The 23,342-nt window shown below is 38.8% G+C and overlaps 1 protein-coding gene across 1 annotated transcript in view; it reads left to right on the forward strand.

Moving 5' to 3' along the window:
* Nucleotides 1–23,342, forward strand: part of MEP1B (meprin A subunit beta) — a 129,861-nt gene that overhangs the window by 95,318 nt on the left and 11,201 nt on the right. Inside the window, exons 13-14 of the mRNA XM_053713136.1 lie at nucleotides 3,975–4,146; nucleotides 7,176–7,380. Of these exons, the coding sequence (XP_053569111.1) occupies nucleotides 3,975–4,146; nucleotides 7,176–7,380 (377 nt within the window). The remainder of the gene's footprint in view (nucleotides 1–3,974; nucleotides 4,147–7,175; nucleotides 7,381–23,342) is intronic.

Consider the following 23,342-nt stretch of genomic DNA (forward strand, 5'->3'; position numbering starts at 1 on the left):
TCACTCATTATCTTTTTACTCAGCCCAATTCAATCTCTACCAGGCGAGCATACATTTTGAGCTTAGTTTATATGTACAGTAAGTCCACTACTTACGAACGAGTTCCGTTCCGGGAGCACGTTCGTAAGTCCACTTTGTTCGTAAGTCCAACTGTATTGTAATTTGTGTAAAAAGTATTATAAACCTTACTATATAATACTTTTCACACAAATTACAGTACAGTAGTACATAAAAAACAAGCAGTACTGTAAATAAAACATTTTTAATCATACCTTGTATAGTACAACAGCTGGCATACAGGGGCTGGCATGGAGTGAACAGGCAAGTTACTGACTGGAGGAGGGAGAGGTGGGAGATGGTGGAGCTGAAGGATCATCAGCAATAGCAGATAGAGGGCAAGCTGCGATTTCACTCACACCTGATGTTGATGGCACAGGTTCTGGTTCCATGCTGGATTAAATTCTATCTACCTTCTTGAAAAAATGATCCAGTGATGTCTGGGTAGTAGCTATTTTTCTCTCATCATAGATGACACGGTAACACTGGATGGAATTCTAAATGGCTGCTACAACCTTTGTGTACCGTTTTAGGTTCGGGTCTTGTGCCTCAAAAACTAACAGTGCCTCCTCAAATAAAGAAAACCCCCTTGACATTTCCTGTGTCATGAATCTTTTTGGTTCTTCAGTTACTTCTTCTCCCTCTTGGCTCTCTTCGTCCTTTTGCTGGGCCTCCAATTCTATCAGGTCCTCATTAGTAAGCTCCTCATGTTGTACATCAAGGAGTTCAATGAAGTCATCCTCTTGCAGATCCAGCTCCAGCTTCTCGCTAAGGGTGACTAAGTTGCTAAGCATCTCTTTGGACTCCTCACCCTCTTTCTCAAATCCACTAGAATCATTAATCTGTGGGCAAAGGTTCTTCCAAACCCTATTTATGGTGACAGCCGTAACCTCCCGACAACCAAAGTCAATGTTTTTTATGACCTTGTAGATGTTATAGTCCTTCCAAAAGATTATTCCTCTACTGCTTGACAAAAAGTGTGACTCTATAAATTCGTACTATACAGTAAAGTGCACAGCAGCACAACCACATGTGACAATGCCTGGCAGACACAGAACTAACTTTTGTGATTTGAAATGCGAACGCACGTTTAAATCTTTGAAAGTTTGTAAGTAGGGGACTTACTGTATAAGCATGTTTTATTTACCTACCTGTTTTTTTTCCATCAATGTCTAGAATCTATACTGCTTCCTCACCTGCTGCCCTTCCCATGCTAAACTCTGCTCTAAATAAGTAGTGCACAGTAGCGTTCAGGGCCGGACTGGCCTAGCCACGGATGCTAGGAGATTTCTTTATTGGGGGCGTGTCATCCAATTTCCCTGCAGAGCAGAGCTATATTCAAGCACATTTGGGGTTGGGATGATGCCTCCCCCACAAGACAAATAGTCTCAAAATGAGCTGATCAAGTGCCCGACTTGAACAGGAGAGGTGGCATATGGCTATTTGTAACAAATAGCCGTATGCCGCCTATCCTATAGCAAGTTTGACCCTTGATCAGCTCAGCTTGAGACTATTTGTCTTGCTGACTAACTGCCGCACAGTGTTTAGAGGTAATGTTTGCTACTTGCAGTTGGATAGAGTCCTATTAGCCTGCTGCCTATGGTCATGGACCCAGCCCTGGGGGAGGTCAGTGAGAGCCCTTATGTGCACAAAGCTGCTTAATGGTGCCAAAACCAAATGCGCATTTGCGCATCATCAAATCAGGCCAATTAAACTTTAAGGCTTAGGCTGTTTGCTGTGCATATGCACATTTAGTTTTGGCACCACTTAGTTGATGATCAGCTAGCTTGCTTGTCTTATAGCAGTGGGCCAAGGCCACCCACCGTCGCAGCTGTGATCATTTGAAGAGCGTAGGGACCAACACTTACTAGCGCTTCCCATCCAAAGGAAAAAAATGTGATGTAGTGGCTCCTGCTGCATCGGGTGTCTGTCTAGAGCATGTATTTTTTAAATAGGTTCCAATTTACTTGCTTTATCAAATTTACCATTTTATCGTACTTCTCCTTGGTTCAAATTTTTCCCATTTCTATGAGGGCTCAGAAGTGTGTGTGTCTCCTGAATATCTCTATATACCTGCAGCAGTGTGTGCATCAATGTTATACAAGCAACCTGCAGAGAGAGATTTAGAGTGCAGTAGCTTCAGCAACTGTATATGGTAAAACTCTATAGTACACCAAGCTAGTGCTGTTTTTCTAGAAGTTCTGTTTAATAAAGAGGAGACTTTGAAACAGATTGTCTGGTCCTTAATTAATATGACTTACAACAGAAAGAAACTATGGCTTCTAGGTTTGTGTAAAAGTCCTGTTATATTGACTGCACAGGTTTGTGGAAGGAGCTAAAAACTGAGTATTGTATCTCTGTTTGTTAAACTGAATGTAAATTTTGATGCTAAAGTGCCCGGTTTTTAAAAAATTTGATTAAAAACAGAGGCACTTTAATTCATCAAAATTTACATTTCACTCGTTGTGAAAAAAAACTTACCTTTTAAACTTGACAGCCGCTCCAGCTTCCCCCGGTTGTCGCAAAGCCATTTTTGATGTCAGAAATGTTAGATCGGTCATCCTTCAATCACGGCTCCCCCCCCCGGGGGAATCAGTGTCTGATTCGAAGCCGTGATTAGAGGAAGCCGGATTCCTCATTTTAGACCCAGGAAAAGGCTTTGCGACGGGCAGAGGAAGCTGGAGCGGCTGTCAAGATTAAAAGGTAAGTATTTTTTCACAACACAAATGAAATGTAAATTTTGATGAATTAAAGTGCACCTGTTTTTAATCAAATTTTTAAAAACCGGGCACTTTAGCATCAAAATTTATATTCACTTTAAGCAGCTGGTTTTACATCAAACAAAGTAACTTGGAATGCCCTTAACAGTACTGCATTAAATTATATGAGTAAAGGATGTATAGTTATTAATAGCTAAAAATTACCAAGAAGGGTAAGGTTAAGTATGCCAGACGTAGACTAAAAAACAACCGTTATTAGATCTAGGTATTCAATTGATCCTTTTAAAGGGCACAATGTATGCAGTAGTTCAAGGAACCAACTTGAATGTAAGTTATTTTAGATTTCATACTCACAAACAGAGGTATAAAATCAATGATCATTACCCTTTTTTTGTTTATGTACATGTGTGTGAGAACTTAGTCATCAACAGTTAATTATATTTAGCCATCTAAAACCATTACGTATAACCACCCTCCATAAGCTGCACTTCTTATATTCTACTTAAAACTAAATCAGTTGTTAATTAACCAGGTTGCGCTTGGCGTACCTATGATAATTTAGATACTTATGTGCATACACAGTTTAATAAACAAATTAGAAGAAAATTATTTCCCATTAAAGGGACACTGAACCCAAATTTTTTCTTTTGTGATTCAGATAGAGCATGAAATTTTAAGCAACTTTCTAATTTACTCCTATTATCAATTATTCTTCGTTCACTTGCTATCTTTATTTGAAAAAGAAGGCATCTAAGCTTCTTTTTTGTTTCAGTACTCTGGACAGCACTTTTTTTATTGGTGGATGTATTTATCCACCAATCAGCAAGAATAACCCAGGTTATTCACCAAAAATGGGCCGGCATCTAAACTTACATTCTTGCATTTCAAATAAAGATACCAAGAGAAGGAAGAAAATTTGATATTAGGAGTAAATTAGAAAGTTGCTTAAAATTGCATGCTCTATCTAAATCACGAAAGAAAAAATTTGGGTTCAGTGTCCCTTTTAACAAAGAGAGTGAGAGTTTATGTTTGTACAGAGCTACAGGTTTAACATTTGATATGTAGAACATGAATAATGGTTATGAATACAGATAGTCATTTATGCAAAGCAGCTTAGAAAAAGACTAAAGTATTTCAATATTTTTTGCTTTATTTGTAGCTTTCTGTAACAATTAATTTTCTTTTTTTGCATATTAGATGTATCCTATCTAAATACATCTCAACCAACACCCACAGTCAGTGTCATGACAACAAAACCTTCACAGTCAAATACGACTACAACAACACCAGTCATTCCCACAGGCTGTGAAAAATATATCTGTCAAAATGATGGTGTTTGTGTTGTTGAGAATAAGACTCCAGTATGCAGGTAATCCTGATAAATGCAACCAATGTTCTTAAATCCTCAATTTCTTCTTTCTCGCATAACAAATATTTAATTCAATACCATAAATACATTTCTATAAAAATAACAGAAACGGAATTCAACACATTCCCAAAATAATTAAGAAAATTAAGACAAAAAAATGGATTTAAAGTGAGACATTCCTACGAGGAGAGTATTGCATTTAAAGGAACAGTGTAATGTAAATGTTTGTCCCATTATTGTGTCCTCAATTACTTGTTATACCAGTACAGGGTATTAAATGCATTGGAAAGTGCTCCTTTAGAATTATTTTGCAATTGAAGTTTGTTTTGCACACTAAAACCCCACCTAAAATGAAAATGAACATGGCAATACCTAAGTATTGCTTTTCGGTATAGAGACAGTGAAAGAAAGGAAGCAGATCTTCTCTAAACCAAAATGCAATTTTATTCAGACTCCACCCTTTTCCATGGGAATGTCCTTGATAAAATTTTTGGTGGCTTCAATTAGCAAAATCAGCTATTTCAGATATAAAAACAACCTACATAAGTAATTTCCATGACATTTAATACTCTGAATCTGATTTAACAAGTAATTAGGAACCCATTAAGGAAAAAAATATTACAGAACACTGTTCCTTAAACCAACTGGAATAGGATTCATAGCCAGGTAAGGGAAATTAGGTGTCCAAACATATTATCAATGGAAATATAATAAGAAGATTATCAATATCGCCCGTCCGTCACTCAAAATAGTGCACAATCTGGAATTATGAGTGATTGGTAAAACAGAATTACCAGAGTATGCTTCGTGTAGGTTGTTAATTGTACCAAAATACATAAAAGCGTTAAAAAATTAGCTTGATGGGAGACCTGAAGTATAGTGTTAGGGCGAGAATATAAATATATCAAAACTAATGTAAAACATTTTAAAATAAAGTATGTATATACAGTATCTCACAAAAGTGAGTACACCCCTCACATTTTTTGTAAATATTTTATTATATCTTTTCATGTGACAACACTGAGGAAATGACACTTTGCTACAATGTAAAGTAGTGAGTGTTCAGCCTGTATAACAGTGTACATTTGCTGTCCCCTCAAAATAACTCAACACAGCCATTAATGTCTAAACAGTTGGCAACAAATGTGAGTACACCCCTAAGTGGAAATGTCCAAATTGGGCCCAAAGTGTCAATATTTTGTGTGTTAACCATTATTTTCCAGCACTGCCTTAATCCTCTTGGGCATGGAGTTCACCAGAGCTTCAAAGGTTGCCACTGGAGCCCTCTTCCACTCCTCTGTGATGACATCACGCAGCTGGTGGATGTTAGAGACTTTGCACTCCCCCACCTTCCATTTGAGGATGCCCCACAGATGCTCAATAGGGTTTAGGTCTGGAGACATTCTTGGCCAGTCCATCACCTTTTCCCCTCAGCTTCTTTAGCAAGGCAGTGGTCGTCTTGGAGGTGTGTTTGGGGTCGTTATGTTGGAATACTGCCCTGGGGCCGAGTCTCCGAACGGAGGGGATTATGCTCTGCTTCAGTATGTCACAGTACATGTTGGCATTCATGGTTCCCACAATGAATTGTAGCTCCCCAGTGCTGGCAGCACTCATACAGGCCCAGACCATGACACTCCCACCACCATGCTTGACTGTAGGCAAGACACACTTGTCTTTGTACTCCTAACCTGGTTGCCGCCACATACGCTTGACACCTTCTGAACCAAGTAAGTTTATCTTGGTCTCATCGGACCACAGGACATGGTTCCAGTAATCCTTGTCCTTAGTCTGCTTGTCTTCAGCAAACTGCAGGCATTCTTGTGCATCATCTTAAGAAGAGGCTTCCTTCTGGGACGACAGCCACGCAGAGCAATTTGATGCAGTGCGCGGTGTATGGTCTGAGCACTGACAGGTTGACCTCCCCACCCCTTCAACCTCTGCAGCAATGCTGGCAGCACTCATATGTCTATTTCCCAAAGACAACATCTGGATATGACGCTGAGCACGTGCACTCAACTTCTTTGGTTGACCATGGCGATGTCTGTTCTGAGTGGAACCTGTCCTGTGAAACCACTGTATGGTCTTGACCACCATGCTGCAGCTCAGTTTCAGTGTCTTAGCAATCTTCTTATAGCCTAGGCGGTCTTTATGTAGAGCAACAGTTCTTTTTTTCAGATTATCAAATAGTTCTTTGCCATGAGGTGCCATGTTGAACTTCCAGTGACCAATATGAGAGAGTGTGAGAGCGATAACACCAAATTGAACACACCTGCTCCCCATTCACATCTGAGACCTTGTAACACTAACGAGTCACATGACACCGGGGAGGGAAAATGGCTAATTGGGCCCAATTTGGATATTTCCACGTAGGTGAGTACTCACTTTTGTTGCTAACAGTTTAGACATTAATGGCTGTGTGTTGAGTTATTTTGAGGGGACAGCAAATGTACACTGTTATACAGGCTGTACACTCACTACTTTACATTGTAGCAAAGTATCATTTCTTCAGTGTTGTTGAAAAGATATAATAAAATATTTACAAAAATGTGCGTGGTGTACTCACTTTTGTGGGATACTGTACATGTATTTATGTTTGCATGCACACCGATATATATATATATATATATATATATATATATATATATATATATACATACACACTTTAGCATGTTTGAAATTATATATATATATATATATATATATATATATATATATATATATATATCTCAAAGATGCTAACATTGCTTATGCTTATATAAATAATTTATGTATGTATGTTCTGTCACAAAAATGAATTCTCTACATTAGGAAGATGACCCCCCCCCCTTAAAAATTCTTAAGTTGCACATGAACAAACATATGACTTTTGTAAAAAAAAAAATTAAACACTAAAATGCTAGGCAAAATATAATAACATTTTATTAAAGGACAAACTACAGCAATCGCTACAAATATGTTGTGAATGGCCAACAGTATCTGAGGGAACATCTCTGTCACTTTCCCTTTATTATGTCTTTTTCTCTTTTTAGGTGTAAAGTAACTTCAGACTGGTGGTATGTTGGAGACAAATGTGAAAAGAAGGTATCAAGCAAGGACACAGTTATAATTGCAGTTTCTTCCTCAGTCACCATATTTGCTGTCATGTCAATAGTTACCATTGTGAGTGTGGTCTGCTTGAAGAAGAAGCACAAAAAACTAATGAAAAACCAGGGGAAAAGCGTCACAATGGAAAATGTGAGTATGAGCCAAAAGAATCCATAACTGATAAAATCCGTTTTGAATGGACATAATCAAAAGCGGTAATTAACTACTACTTCCTGCTATTAATTAAATGATGCCTTAAGGGACTTGCTATGAATAACTGTTAGATTATGTGAAAGTAAAGCTTGTATTAGGGGAGTTAGAAAAAAAATGATAGACTATACGCACAGTTTGTGGTCAAACACAACTTATGGGTTCTGGCAGGCAAGAAAAAAGTTGGTCAGATATAGGCAATGGGTCAGAGCAGGAAACACAACAGATTGAAGCACAGACTAGATGATAACTGGACACTGACTAATGGCTGATGTTAAGAGAATATAGTTAGCAAATCCCAAAAGAACTGTGTTGATTTATGTACTCACAGCCATCTGTGTGTGCCTGTAAAAGGAAAGAACAGGAGCTGTGCTTATGAGGGCCAGCATGTGAGAAGAATTATGCGGGTGGTAAAGCACATGAGTAAGGAAACCCATAGTTAGTGTCCCCTCAAGCATGACCACTGTACTGACCTGTGGTGATTAGGATGAATCCAATGAAATGCCAACAAATTCACCTGAGAGTGAATGATCAAATCCAACTTGCATAAAACTGTCTGCTATAGGGTCAGTCCATCTTAAATGGTCCAATAATTATAAAGTTGGTTGCTTAACCATTTTTACATTTTCCTAATTTTACCTCAATGTATTGGTATTGCACCAGTTTTTTTATTTGACATGTTTACGGAAACCTCAATATCTCAGCTCAATATGGTCCTAGCTCCAAGGAACAAAAACTGATCTCTAGATTACATTACAAGGTACTGTACATGCAGGGCCGGCTCAAGACATTGTGCTGCTTGGGTCCGATAATAAAATTATGCCCCCCCCCCTCCACTTTATGATTCAGATGTGATTTTAAACAACTTTCCATTATACTTCTATTATCTAATTTGTTTTGTTCTCTTGGCATCCTTTATTCAAAAGGATACCTAGGTAGACAAGTGAGCTGCTTATTGGTACTTGCACATATGTACTTCATGTTAGCTCCCAGTAGTACATTGCGGCTTCTTCAAAGGATACCAAGAAAGTGAAGTCAGCTATACAAAAGAAGTACATTGGAAAGTTGTTTTAAATAGTATACTCTATTTGAATAATGAAAGAAAAAAATTGGGCTTCATATCCCTTTAAAAAACCTGCCTGGTTTCTGCAGGCAACCTGACCCTGAACCAATTCTTATGCAGTGTCTGGTGTGAGAGAGACGCAGGAGAGGACTGTCACCTTTTGACCCAGGTGGCAAGTACAACCACATGGTCATACAAAATAAATAAATATGTTCAATGTATAAGTAAACAGAGGTCCCATCTACCTCACACACATAGCCCCTTCCCCAGTACCTTATATACAGTATTTTATAAAAAGGTGTATATATATATATATAAAAAGCAACAACTGATCAAAATAGAATGCCTCATTTTACACTTTATTTCTGATGATACAATATTGCCCTAACACAAAGCAGCTGAGAGGGGATCACACAGTTAAAAACAAACTCAGAAGAGGTCTGAAAAATTAAGCACATTTAAAAGTGTTTACTTATTGTAAGATTTTAATAGTGTAGATTAAGCACTTTATGTTTGTTAATTGTTAATTTAATAATTTGCATGTTTGAGGTTACATGCATATAATTAATGGTTAAGCCAACCATATAAAATGTCAGATAAAAGTAACATAGTCCTTCTCTAGAACAATGCAATGGGCAACCCTGCAAATGTAAAGCTGACCCTAAGTCTGACCTCCTGTCCTGACACTGTCAAGGTAAAGTCTGTGCTCTCAGTCAGAAACAAAGGATGTCATCTGACACACAGAACAAGAGGCAGGCTAACACTTCTCTCACCTCTATCTACCATTCCGCAGGCAGCAAAGCTAGATCTGCCACATGATCCCACAGGAATGTGTGTGTAGTTGTAGCAGAGAGAGGGGTTTCGTTATTATTATTGTCCAGTAGCAGCAGCTTAGCCCTACATGATATAGCTCTCCTTTAGAATGTCACCCTTACACTAACATTCCCTCCCTCCCCCATCCTCCCCTGCACATAGCTTGACTCACAGGGCTGGAACTCTCAGCCAGGCTCCCTGTGTGAACCGAGAGACCACTGAGCACAGATGAATTACATCTCTCGGTATTATTTCCAGGACTGTTAGCCTCCCTGCACCAGTGACGTGCAGTGACGTCAGAGGCTGGTGAGGCAGTGGATAGGATACGCCTTCATTCTTTAGATATCCTTTGTTGAAGAAATAGCAATGCACATGGGTGAGCCAATCACATGAGGTATCTATGTGCAGCCACCAATCAGCAGCTACTGAGCATATTTAGATATGATTTCCAACGAAGGATATCAAAAGAATGAAGACAATTAGATATTAGATGTAAATTGGAAAGTTATTTAAATTTGCATATGGGTTTTATGTCCCTTTAAATGGTGTCTTGGAAAACTGGTCAACTTAGTAAACATCTGATTTTAGTCTAAAAGGATTGTAACAGAAACTCTTGCCAGATAACACAATGCTTGCTCTGATTATGAGATCTAGAAATCCATGCCCATTAAAATATGTTTAAAACATACTTTTTACTTTAATGCTGCAAGTTATGCTTATAGATTCTTTCATTATTCAGTAAATATAAAAATGTCTTGATCCAGTGGCGGCTGGTGAAATTTAAAGATGGTGGGGCGCTTGACCCCACCCCATTAAATAAAGCCACACCATCAGATGGCACTACCAATTCATTAATTAAATAAATAAAAGGTAGACAGAAACACAGAAAAGCACTAGGGGGGAAAGGGAGAGACGGGGGGGGGGGGTTAGAGAGAAAGAGAGAGACACAATCACACACAGAGGGTGAGAGAGAGAGAGGGAGAGAGAGAAAGAGAGAGACACAATCACACACAGAGGGTGAGAGAGAGAGAGAGGGTGAGAGAGAGAGGGTGAGAGGGAGAGAGAGAAAGAGAGAGACACAATCACACACAGAGGGTGAGAGAGAGAGAGGGTGAGAGAGAGAGGGTGAGAGAGAGAGGGTGAGAGGGTGAGAGAGAGAGAGGGTGAGAGAGAGAGGGTGAGAGGGAGAGAGAGAAAGAGAGAGACAATCACACACAGAGGGTGAGAGAGAGGGTGAGAGAGAGAGGGTGAGAGAGAGAGAGAGAGAGAGAGAGAGGGTGAGAGAGAGAGGGTGAGAGAGAGAGACACAATCACACACAGAGGGTGAGAGAGAGAGAGAGAGAGAGAGAGAGAGAGGGTGAGAGAGAGACACAATCACACACAGAGGGTTAGAGAGAGAGAGAGAGAGAGAGAGAGACACACACACAATCACACACAGAGGGTTAGAAAGAGAGAGAGAGAGAGAGAGAGACACAATCACACACAGAGGGTTAGCGAGAGAGAGAAAGAGAGACACAATCACACACAGAGGGAGAGAGAGAAAGAGAGACACAATCACACACAGAGGGAGAGAGAGAGAAAGAGGGACACAATCACACACAGAGGGAGAGAGAGAAAGAGAGACACAATCACACACAGAGGGAGAGAGAGAAAGAGAGACACAATCACACACACAGAGAGAGAGAAAGAGAGACACAATCACACAGAGAGAGAGAGAGAGGGTGTGAGAGAGAGAGAGAGAGAGACACAATCACACACAGAGAGTTAGAGAGAGAGAGAGAGAGAGAGAGAGAGAGAGAGAGAGAGAGACACAATCACACACAGAGGGTTAGAAAGAGAGAGAGAGAGAGAGAGAGAGAGAGAAAGAGAGACACAATCACACACAGAGGGTTAGAGAGAGAGAGAAAGAGAGACACAATCACACACAGAGGGAGAGAGAGAGAAAGAGAATTGAGTACAAAATATCTAACAGCGCTCAACCTAGTTCCTTACAGCTCCTGGATATAGGGTATCTAGCTTACCCTAATGAGAACACAAAAGAAACAACAAATAATCCAAGAGCACCAACTAAAGGCAAAGGAAAATTCTAACAAATGAATCAATAATTATCAAACATTTATTCAACATATAATAAATAACATGGATCCATGTAACATATATACTAAAATGAGCTAAAAATACATAGTACTAACAAACAAATGATAGTTGCTAAAAACACAATATAAAGGTATGTCACCAATTACGGGGATATGCGAGATAAGAGTCACATAAAATGATCTCTGAAGGAGAAGATGGTCCAATTAGTCAAATGATTTCTTGATATAAAATGATATATGTATATATATATTTAAAAAAAGGTCCAGTGAAAAAATCCAGTGAAGAAATCCAGTGAAAAAATCAAATATAAAAATTAAAATAAACTGATGATAAGAAAACTTTTGAAAAAATTCTTTGAAAAAATTATGTGTGCAAAAAATGTGTGAAAAAATATAAAAATGTAAAAAATATAATGGGGGATCCCCTAAATCAGTTAGTGTCAAAAATAAGTGACGCAAAAAAGGTGTGTGAAGAAAAGTTGCTTTAAAAATCAAAAGATGAAAAAATAATGTATAAATTGAAATGGTGTATATATAACCCAGGTGAAAAAATGTATAAAGTGAAAATAATGTATATATAATATAATCCAGGTGAAAGTCTCAGTTATTAAATGTTAATGAATAATCCTCCTTATGAATAGATCCATATGGATGATGGTAATAAACTCTTTGGGCTAGATGACTTTACTTTTCTTTTCAATATAAATTCTGGTAATCCCTGTAAATTAAAAAAATAAAAAAATAAAAAAATATATATTTTTTTAATTTACAGGGATTACCAGAATTTATATTGAAAAGAAAAGTAAAGTCATCTAGCCCAAAGAGTTTATTACCATCATCCATATGGATCTATTCATAAGGAGGATTATTCATTAACATTTAATAACTGAGACTTTCACCTGGATTATATTATATATACATTATTTTCACTTTATACATTTTTTCACCTGGGTTATATATACACCATTTCAATTTATACATTATTTTTTCATCTTTTGATTTTTAAAGCAACTTTTCTTCACACACCTTTTTTTGTGTCACTTATTTTTGACACTAACTGATTTAGGGGATCCCCCATTATATTTTTTACATTTTTATATTTTTTTCACACATTTTTTGCACACATAATTTTTTTCAAAGAATTTTTTCAAAAGTTTTCTTATCAGTTTATTTTAATTTTTATATTTGATTTTTTCACTGGATTTCTTCACTGGACCTTTTTTTAAATATATATATATATACATATATCATTTTATATCAAGAAATCATTTGACTAATTGGACCATCTTCTCCTTCAGAGATCATTTTATGTGACTCTTATCTCGCATATCCCCGTAATTGGTGACATACCTTTATATTGTGTTTTTAGCAACTATCATTTGTTTTTTAGTACTATGTATTTTTAGCTCATTTTAGTATATATGTTACATGGATCCATGTTATTTATTATATGTTGAATAAATGTTTGATAATTATTGATTCATTTGTTAGAATTTTCCTTTGCCTTCAGTTGGCGCTCTTGGATTATTTGTTGTTTCTAGAGAGAGAAAGAGAGACACAATCACACACAGAGGGAGAGAGAGAAAGAGGGACACAATCACACACAGAGGGAGAGAGAGAAAGAGAGACACAATCACACACAGAGGGAGAGAGAGAAAGAGAGACACAATCACACACAGAGGGAGAGAGAGAAAGAGAGACACAATCACACACAGAGAGAGAGAGAGAGAGACACAATCACACACAGAGGGAGAGAGAGAGAGAGAGAGAGAGAGAGAGAGAGAGAGAGAGAGACACAATCACACACAGAGGGAGAGAGAGAGAGACACAATCACACAGAGAGAGAGAGAGAGAGAGAGACACAATCACACACAGAGGGAGAGAGAGAGAGACACAATCACACACAGAGGGAGGGAGAGAGAGACACAATCACACACAGAGGGAGAGAGAGAGAGAGAGAGAGAGACACAATCACACACAGAGGGAGAGAGAGAGACACAATCACACACAGAGGGAGAGAGACACACACACACAATCACACACAGAGGGTTAGAGAAAGAGAAAGAGAGAGAGAGACAGAATCACACACAGAGGGTTACAGAAAGAGACACAATCACACACAGAGGGTTAGAGAGAGAGAGAGAGAGAGAAAGACACAATCATACACAGAGGGTTAGAGAGAGAGAGAAAGAGAGAGAGACACAATCACACACAGAGGGTTAGAGAGAGAGAAAGAGAGAGAGACACAATCATACACAGAGGGTTAGAGAGAGAGAGAAAGAGAGAGAGAGACACAATCATACACAGAGGGTTAGAGAGAGAGAGAGAGAAAGAGAAAGAGAGAGAGAGACACAATCACACACAGAGGGTTAGAGAGAGACACAGAGAGAGAGACACACACACACAATCACACACAGAGAGTTAGAGAGACACATAAGGGATGAGAGAGTCAGAGGGGGAGGAAGAGAAACAGAGAGAGAAAGAGACCATGGGGGAGAACAACACATAAGAGACTATAATTTAGTGTAAAGTACAGAGGCAAGCTGCTAAGTTAGTGAGTGTAAATTTTGAGTAAACAAAATGCAAAAACGATCCTTTGCTGTAAAAGAGTAAAACACACTAAACCACATTCATTAAATTATCATTTTCACTAACAGAATCCCTTTCAGTAAAATCTTACTTTAATAAGATGTGGTTGAAACATTGCTCTCTCTGCCTCTCTTCCTGCTCTGTAAGGATTCAGGAAGTGACAGTGGCACATTCCACTGCACTTAGAGGGGAAGAACAGAACTCTCTGTTTCACTTTAGCAAAGCTAGCAGGTTCACAGGACAGCAACAAAATATATGAAAGTTGTTTTTTTCCGTTTTTGTTTTATATGATTTAACATCCAGCCCCAACCCTAAGTTCCACTTACTAATGCCTCTCACTGGATTGGTTCAGCCCAAATAGGACTGCCTCAAATAAGCAGTTAATGGGCCATGCAATGATCTTAACCACTTTCATCCAGTAGGTGGCGCAGCATGTTGTGTAATGGTGGGCAGACCTGATTGTGCCTCTCCATTGCACAACATATAGCTGTGAAAAAAAAATGCTGGGGGAAAAAATATATATATATATTTGCCCATATGAGAGGTGAAGCACTGCCTCACCTGCCTCTAGTGACTGCACATCACTGCCCTGCACTATATATGCAGTGCTCTGAATGGCCACTACTACCGGACTCTTGTAAACACTATGCCTCTGCCCAGTCAGCCCCTGTAAAAAAGGGCAGCAGTGCACCACTAAAAGATTACCTGATTTTTTTCTACAAAGATGCAGCCTGATTCTCCATGCCTGCCACCACCATTAGTTATCTATCAAAGCTAGCCCCTTCCTCTTCGCAGAAGGATCCACATGTGGAAAAGAGAGAGGCTAGAGGGGAGGAGGCTGCACATTATTGGTGGTCACTGGTCAGGGGTGAGTAGTGTGTGACATCACACTGTGGGGCAGCATGATTTACTTGCGCTGATAGCATGCATTATTGGCCAATTTTTAAGACAGTGATACTGCTCTGCCAGTAATTAGAAAAAAAATTACATCTTACTGCTGCAACGCAGTCATAGACTTCTCTAAGTTTACGCCCCTGCTGAGGTATCCTTCGCTTACTGGAGCTGCCTGTTAGGGAAAGGGATTGTAAGAAAGGAGTGTGGTGGTGGGATGGGACTGAATCTGACTCTCAGTTACTAAAGTGACGCTCCATTCTCTCTCCCGATGCATTCATATTGATAATACAACCTGTTGCTGCAACTACAAGGGCAGGAGGAGAGACAGAGCTAGCACAGGACAGTAGGAGTGGTATGACCCGATCTGACAGTGACACACTCAGTAACTGAAGTGCCGCCCCCTCTTAAGTGCCGCCTGGGTCCGGTGGACCCACTTGGTCCCATCATTAAGCCGGCCCTGTGTACATGTTCATATATAAATATTTTGCACATTCTTGATCCTTAGACCTAGAGTCCTAATCAGAAAGGGTTTAAATCTTACTCTTTAATTTTTTAGGTGACACCTAGGTTAGTATAGTGTTTATGCAGAATAGTTCAGGTTTGAGGCTTCCCTTTTATGGGGATGAGAAAGTGCATAGTGTGTATATTACGTCTTGTTATTTCTCAAATGAATTAATAAAGTAGGCTGTGTAACCAGTGGAATCTCAAACTGTCAAAAATCAGGTTCCTATCTGATCTCCCACCAGAGAAAATCAACCTGAAATTGAGGGGAAATGTTAAAAAAACAATTGCACTCTCTCACCCCCCTTAAAAAAAAAAAAAAAAAAGAGAAGCCTCACACCTAAATATTCTGCCCGCACTTTATACTTACGTAGGTACCCCCTAAAAAAATTCAAACACTTTTATAACTTGACCCTAAAAATGGAAGTTCCAGCGATTGTCATCATTACATTAGGACTTAAGTTCTAAGTCTAAGGATCAATGTGCAAAATTTTATATATGTACCTTGTAATGTGATCTAGAGATCAGTTTTTTTCCAAGGAGCTAGGTTAAACCAAATAAAATTAAAAACTGCTGGCTCTGTAATACCAACACATACAGGTAATTACCTTAAAAAAAAAATAGGAAAATTAAAAATGGTCAAGCAACCTATGTTGGACCACTTGAGATGGATGAACTCTATAACGTTTAATTTGTCAGTAATGTGCTCTAGCCCCATGCGCTATTTGCACAATTTCCTGTGTAGTTTTTAGCAACAACATGTAGATAAGCTTAAAGTTCTGACCCATCACACACAACTTAAATATATATCTTAAAACCAAAAAAATATTTTGTGATTCAGACTTCTATGATCAAATTTGCTTCATTCCCATGATATTCTGTGTTGAAGAGATATTCTGGAGCACTATATGGCAGGAAATAGCGCTGCCATCTAGAGCGCTTGCAAATGGAAAACATTCTTGCAAAACTGCTGCCATATAGTGCTCCTGAAATGAGCTTGCTCCTAACCATTACATCCCTGCTTTTTAACAAACAAAAAAATAAATTGATAACAGAGGTAAATTAGAAACTTGTTTAAAATGACATCTATCTGAATCATAAAGGGATATGAAACCCAGAATTTTTATTTCAAGTAGATTTGTATTTAAAACCTGTGATAAAATAATTTGTTCCACGGTGCCATTTTTAATTGTAAAAGGTTTTTATTTGCTCAAAAAATGCTATGGCCTACTTTAGATTATTGAGCAGTCAGTAAGGTTTTTTTCTGGCACTGGGCTTGATAAGGCCCCAAAATGATGCACCAGGCGTATCACACAAATCTTACATTAATAAAAAAAATATGCTTACCTAATAAATTGTTTTTTTTATTATGGTGAGTCCAAAAGACACACACCAGAGCTTAAAGGCACATTATACACTAGATTTTTCTTTGCATACATGTTTTGTAGATGATCCATTTATATAGCCTATACAGGTTTCTTTTTTTCTTTTCTTTTTTATAGTTTTGCTCATTTTTAAATAACATTGCGCTGATTTTCAGACTCCTAACCAAGCCCCAAAGTTTTAGCAGTATACTGATGTATACCTACTCCAGCTTGCTCCTATTGTGTAAAGAGTCTTTTCATATGCATAGGAAGGGGGAGGGAGGGAGTGTCTGTTTTTTTGCTATACAACCACTTTCAGTGGGTGTTCCAGCTAACCTTTTCAACAGAGCTAAACTGGGAGCTTCTAAGTAAGTTTCTAAATGGTTTTATACTGGATTTTTAGATCAGTATCTGTGCATATTATTCTTTATAGTAGTGTCTATTACATGCAGTTACAGTATATGAGAATTGGTGTATACTGTCCCGTTAAAATCCCTCCCAATTCCTCTGATCCTCAGCCCTTCATATAGCCAAGTAGATGAGGAAAACAGTAAAGCAGTAAAGATAAAGTGGGGCAAAAAGGATCAAAACAAGTACTGCCCCCACCTGAACAAAAAGAAAGGGTGTCTTGTGCACTTTCACCATCATAAAATAAATTAATTTATCAGGTAAGCATACATTTTAATTTTCTTTTATCAGAAGGTGAGAGTGCACAAGTTCAAGAATAGAAAATGGGTAGCGCTAATGGGTTAAAAGTATGAAATTAGGTTTTCACAGAAAAGATTAAAAACAAATTTATTTGTACCAAATAATATAATAAAATTACACAACCAATAAAATAAATTTAAGACACCGGTGTCTACGGGAATAGCTGTTTAACCATAAAAAATGATCTCTGTTTTAAAATATTTGCTAGTAGATAAACATATGTATGTTTGTATCCTTTATGTATCAATAATCTTTGAAACAAGCTTTGTTGCAGTTGGAATTACAGTACAATCCTGGGTGCATGCGAGATATTTATGCCAAATATCTGAAATGGTCTTACCGTCTAAGTGGACTCGCACACCGTCTGTTTAGTATCGTGTCCTAGATCTCTGTAGCTTATGTACAAACGGTGATCCCTTTAGTCAGTGAAACCCCAACTCCTTGACAGTTCATACAACTTTGCAACTTATCTGGTTGGTAAGATCCGGTTTAAAAATGCTGAGGTCAAGTGAGGAAATCTGTAGTACTTGAACACTGATCCAAATTCTCAAACTCTCCTACAACACAGACAAATGCTGTTTTACCCTCCCATTAAGGGAAGCTTATTTGACATTCACACCTCCAATGTGGGCCCTTTTTTCTGTTTACTGAGAGTCCACAAGTTATCAAGTGTGGGAATCTATACCAAAGCAGTGAAGTCTACAAGATCACATGAAATAGGGTGGGACAAACAGTGAAGGCAGGATGATACTAATTAGGCATTACAACCCACATGACTTCCCTGTCAAAACAGCCTCAGAAGAAGACCAATTAGTTGTCTTGCATAATAGAAGTCCAGGAAGAAGCAACTGTTTTAGTAGAATGCACTATAATGCATACCTCCCAACATTTCAAAATTCAAAAGAGGGACAACCCCCCCCCCCCCCCCCGGGCAAAAAAATTGAAATTTGGTTGGTGGGGCTTAAAAATTCATAAGACCAAAGTAATATAAATAAAATTCTAAATAAAGTCATAGATTTTAATACAGTTAGGCAGCAAATCAAACACAAGCTCAAACCACTGGTATGGCTATGTGAGCTATGTATTTAATTATCCTTTGCAAAGACATTGCTAAATATTTTTCTCTTAATTGGACATTTATTAATAAATTCTTTAAAACTGCTCTCTGCATTCCCCATTAATATTCAAAATTTTGGCCTTTAAAGTCAGCAAAAATGCACAGTAGCACACTACATAGCATACACTTACACATGCTGATACACACACACTACATAGCATACACTTACACATGCAGATACACACACACACACACTACATAGCATACACTTATACATGTAGATACACACACACTACATAGCATACACTTATACATGCTGATACACACACACTACATAGCATACACTTATACATGCAGATACACACACACACTACATAGCATACACTTATACATGCTGATACACACACACTACATAGCATACACTTATACATGCAGATACACACACTACATAGCATACACTTACACATGCTGATACACACACACTACATAGCATACACTTATACATGCAGATACACACACACACACACTACATAGTATACACTTATACATGCAGATACACACACACACTACATAGAATACACTTACACATGCTGATACACACACACTACATAGCATACACTTATACATGCAGATACACACACACACACACACTACATAGTATACACTTATACATGCAGATACACACACACACACTACATAGTATACACTTATACATGCAGATACACACACACACTACATAGCATACACTTATACATGCAGATACACACACACTACATAGCATACACTTATACATTCAGATACACACACACTACATAGCAGACACTTATACAGGCAGATACACACACACATTACATAGCATACACTTATACATGCAGCATACACTTATACATGCAGATACACAGACACTACATAGTATACACTTATACATGCAGACACACACACACTACATAGCATACACTTATACATGCAGATACACACTTATACATACAGATACACATACACTACATAGCTTACATTTATACATGCAGACACACACACACTACATAGCATAAACTTATACATACAGTTATGGATACAGATAGACACACACACTACATCATATATGGGTATCTGTAATTCATTGTATGGGGTCCTGGGATTGGCAAGCACATTAGCTGGCAGTCTGCGGCTGCCACTGTTCGTTACCCTGGTATTAGCACTGCTCATTGTATAAAACTGAATGCATGCTAGTATTATCACCAGGGGTTAGACATCATCACTACCAGAGGTAGGTTAAAGAGGTCACCATTACCCGTGCTCAGAGTGTATAAAGCCTTGTTACTCCTGCTTAACCCACACACCATTCCTTTTCCACAGGGAATCTAACAGGTATCTAACCCGGTGAGAGCAAAGCCAGCTGCTTCTGAGTATGGACCCAACAGAATTAAAAAAAAAAATAATTTTTTAAAAATGCCTGGGGCAAATCGGGACAGATGGCTAGCATCCTGGGACAGGGGGACAGACCCCTAAAATTGGGACAGTTGGGGGGTATGCTATAATGTGCTAAGGGAGAACCTTCACTGCCATCAAATATGCCTTATGAATTAACCCCTTAAAGGACAAGTCAACACAGTAGATTTGCATAATCAACAAATGCAACAAGACAATGCAATAGCACTTAGTCTGAACTTCAAATTAATAGATTTTTTTCTGACAATTTTAAAAGTTATGTCTATTTACACTCCCCCTGTACCATGTGACAGCCATCAGCCAATCACAAATGCATAAACGTACCATGTGACAGCCATCAGCCAATCACAAATGCATACACGTACCATGTGACAGCCATCAGCCAATCACAAATGCATATACGCTTATTTTGTGAATTCTTGCACATGCTCAGTAGGTGACTCAAAAAGTTTAAATATAAAAAGACTGCACTTTTTTTTAGTGGAAGTAAATTGGAAATTTATTTAAAATTGCATGCTCTATCTGAATCATGAAAGTTTAATTTTGCTTGAGTGTCCCTTTCAGGACCAGGCATTTCAGACAAAAACTTCTCCAAAAGACCAGAGCATTTTTGGCATTTTTTGCCATTACTCCATTTAAACATTATTTACCTATCAAAACTATATTTTTTTTTAGTAGACAACTTAAAGTATTGATCTAGGCCCATTTTGGTATATTTCATACCACCATTTCACGGCAAATGTGATCAAATAAAAATAATCGTTAACTTTTTCAAAAGCTTTAGGTTTCTTAATTAAATTATTTACATGGCACAAATGGTTGTAAAAGCTTCTCTGGGATCCCCTTTGTTCAGAAATAGCAGACATATATGGCTTTGCCATTGCTTTTTGGTAATTAGAAGGCCACTAATTGCAGCTGCGCCCCACACTTTCATTATTCCCAGCAGTGAAGGTGTTAATTAGGAAGATTGTAAGGTTAATGTTAGCTTTAGTGTAGAGATTAGCCTCCCCACACTGGTAACCCCCATTTTAAGTACTGGCAGACAGTCTGCCAGTATGCAGTCTTAGACTTTTTATTTTTTTATTATTATTATTATTTTCTTCAGTGTAGGATTACCTTCCCACCTCCCTGATCCCTCCCAAAAAGCTTTCTAACCCTCCCCCCTCTAACTAATTTCCACCATTTTAGGTACTGGCAGTACCCAGTTTTGTATTTAATAATAATAATAATAATAAAAAAAAACACACACACATTTTTTCTGTAGTGTAGCTGCCCCCACCTCTTTTACCCCCACTCACCCTCCCAGAGTTCCCACCCTCTAATCCCACCTCCACTGTATGACCCCCTCTCCCTCCTCCCCCCTCCCTGCCGCTCTCAGAGTTTGTTTTTTCTGTAGCGTAGCGGTCCCACCTGTTCCTGCCCCCATCCAGCGATTGGTCGCCCGCCTGCCTCCCTCCTTACCCTCCCACACCACCAACGATCGGCAGCACCGCTGCCCGATGCAAATCTATTTCAGCACTGCCCCACTACTTTTAGTGAGATCGCGGCAGAGAGAGGCCCAGGACACCAGCATCGTACAGGGTACCTTAAGGGCTTAAAGACCAGTATTGTACAAGGTACAGTGCTGGTCGTTAAGGGGTTAAGGCATTAAGCCAGGCAGTTGAAGTAACAGCCATAGCTTTCTGATCCTTGTGGGCATAATTAAAGGAGCAAAAAGAGAAGAAAGACTGAAATCTTTTGTGTCTTCCAATATTTGAAAGCTCTCAAAACATCCAAATTGTGAGAGTTCTTAGGGCTGGACAAAAAGAAGGAAGCACAATTTCCTTATTAATAGTATCTGATAAACTACTTTAGAAAGAAAGAATAGATAGTATGAAGAACAACCTTATCCTGATGAAAAATCAGAAAAGGGGGATTGGGGGGGGGCTGTCTCTCCTCAGCTCCAAGACTTAGTGAAAAGCTCCAGATTTCTCCTAATATAAGGGATCATACCAGCCTGTCTACTGCCCTAAAAGTAGCTGCTTGCATGGAGGCTAGCTGGAACAGCAGTGTACTCACTGTCATGAGATGCAGGACACAGCATAGAAGGTACAACACTATTTTATTGCAGAGCATGGAAGTATACACCTGGTACAATACATCTCACTTAGCAATTGCAACATAGACAATAATTGACCTAAACCACGCCCCCATCCGGTGACATCACTTCCCACTCTCATCACATCTTCCCCCTTTTCAAAGGACAAAGCATACATTTTTTTTTCATTTTGATACATCAAATAACAAGGTATACAAGAATCATACAACAACAGTTTTGTATAGTATATAACAAATAACAAATGAAAGAGAATATCTGTATAAACAACATGAATTACATCCTGACTTGAACATCGGGGTAGACTACCCTAGTCCACAGTGACCATGGGATTATTCTGCCCATACTTCCAGTCACTGCTCTAACTAGTGCTAATCCCGATATTGAGCCGGAAGTCTCAGCACTGTTCCACTTGATGTAATTCTACATGAACTGTCCTCTGATACAGAAGAAGGTGATTGAGAGTCTGCTGGAGGCAAAGACGTCTCCAAGGCACCCCTCTTAAAACAGGGGATTCCACCGGTGGAGGTACTGAGGCATCCAATTCCAAACTCTCAGGTACAGGCTAAAGATGTTTTCGATTTCGACGTGTGACTGTCCCTCCATCAGTAAGGACTACATAAGACCTTGGTTCTGGAGAGCGTCCAATTACAGTAGCATGCATCTTCCATTTCTTCTCCTCATCCAGTTTAATTCTGACACTTTGCCCCGCATTCTGCTCCTGCAAGGACCTCACAGAGTGTCTCCTGTCGTAGAAGAATCGATAGTCCCTTTTTGCCTCTTCATCCCTCCTAAGGACCTCGTCTCGAGGAATAGAGCTAGTAGACTGGAAGACACCCACAGAGGGTAAGGTGGTGCGAATCTGACGTCCTAGCATCAGCTGTGCCGGGCTAAAACCCGTGGCTTGAATGGGAGTCGCCCTATAGGACAAGAGGGCGAGGTACGGCTCAGATTGCTTCAAAATGAACTTTGTTGTTTGAACTGCCCTTTCAGCCATTCCATTGGCCTGCGGGTAATGTGGACTCGATGTGGAATGGACAAAATCATATTCTATGCTGAAAGAACTGAACTCTGTGGAAGCAAACTGCATTGCGTTATCACTCACCAACTCCATTGGTATACCCCACCGGGCGAAGCTCTTGAGACGAGTGATAACTGCTTGACTTGTGATTTCATTCAAGGGTGCAATCTTCAAATATCTGGAATAATAGTCAATTACAACTAGGTACTTTTTCCCATGCAGTTCACACAAATCAGCAGCTATTTTCTGCCA

Source organism: Bombina bombina, chromosome 5, assembly GCF_027579735.1.
Source record: "Bombina bombina isolate aBomBom1 chromosome 5, aBomBom1.pri, whole genome shotgun sequence".
In the NCBI taxonomy this organism is placed as follows: Eukaryota; Metazoa; Chordata; class Amphibia; order Anura; family Bombinatoridae; genus Bombina; species Bombina bombina.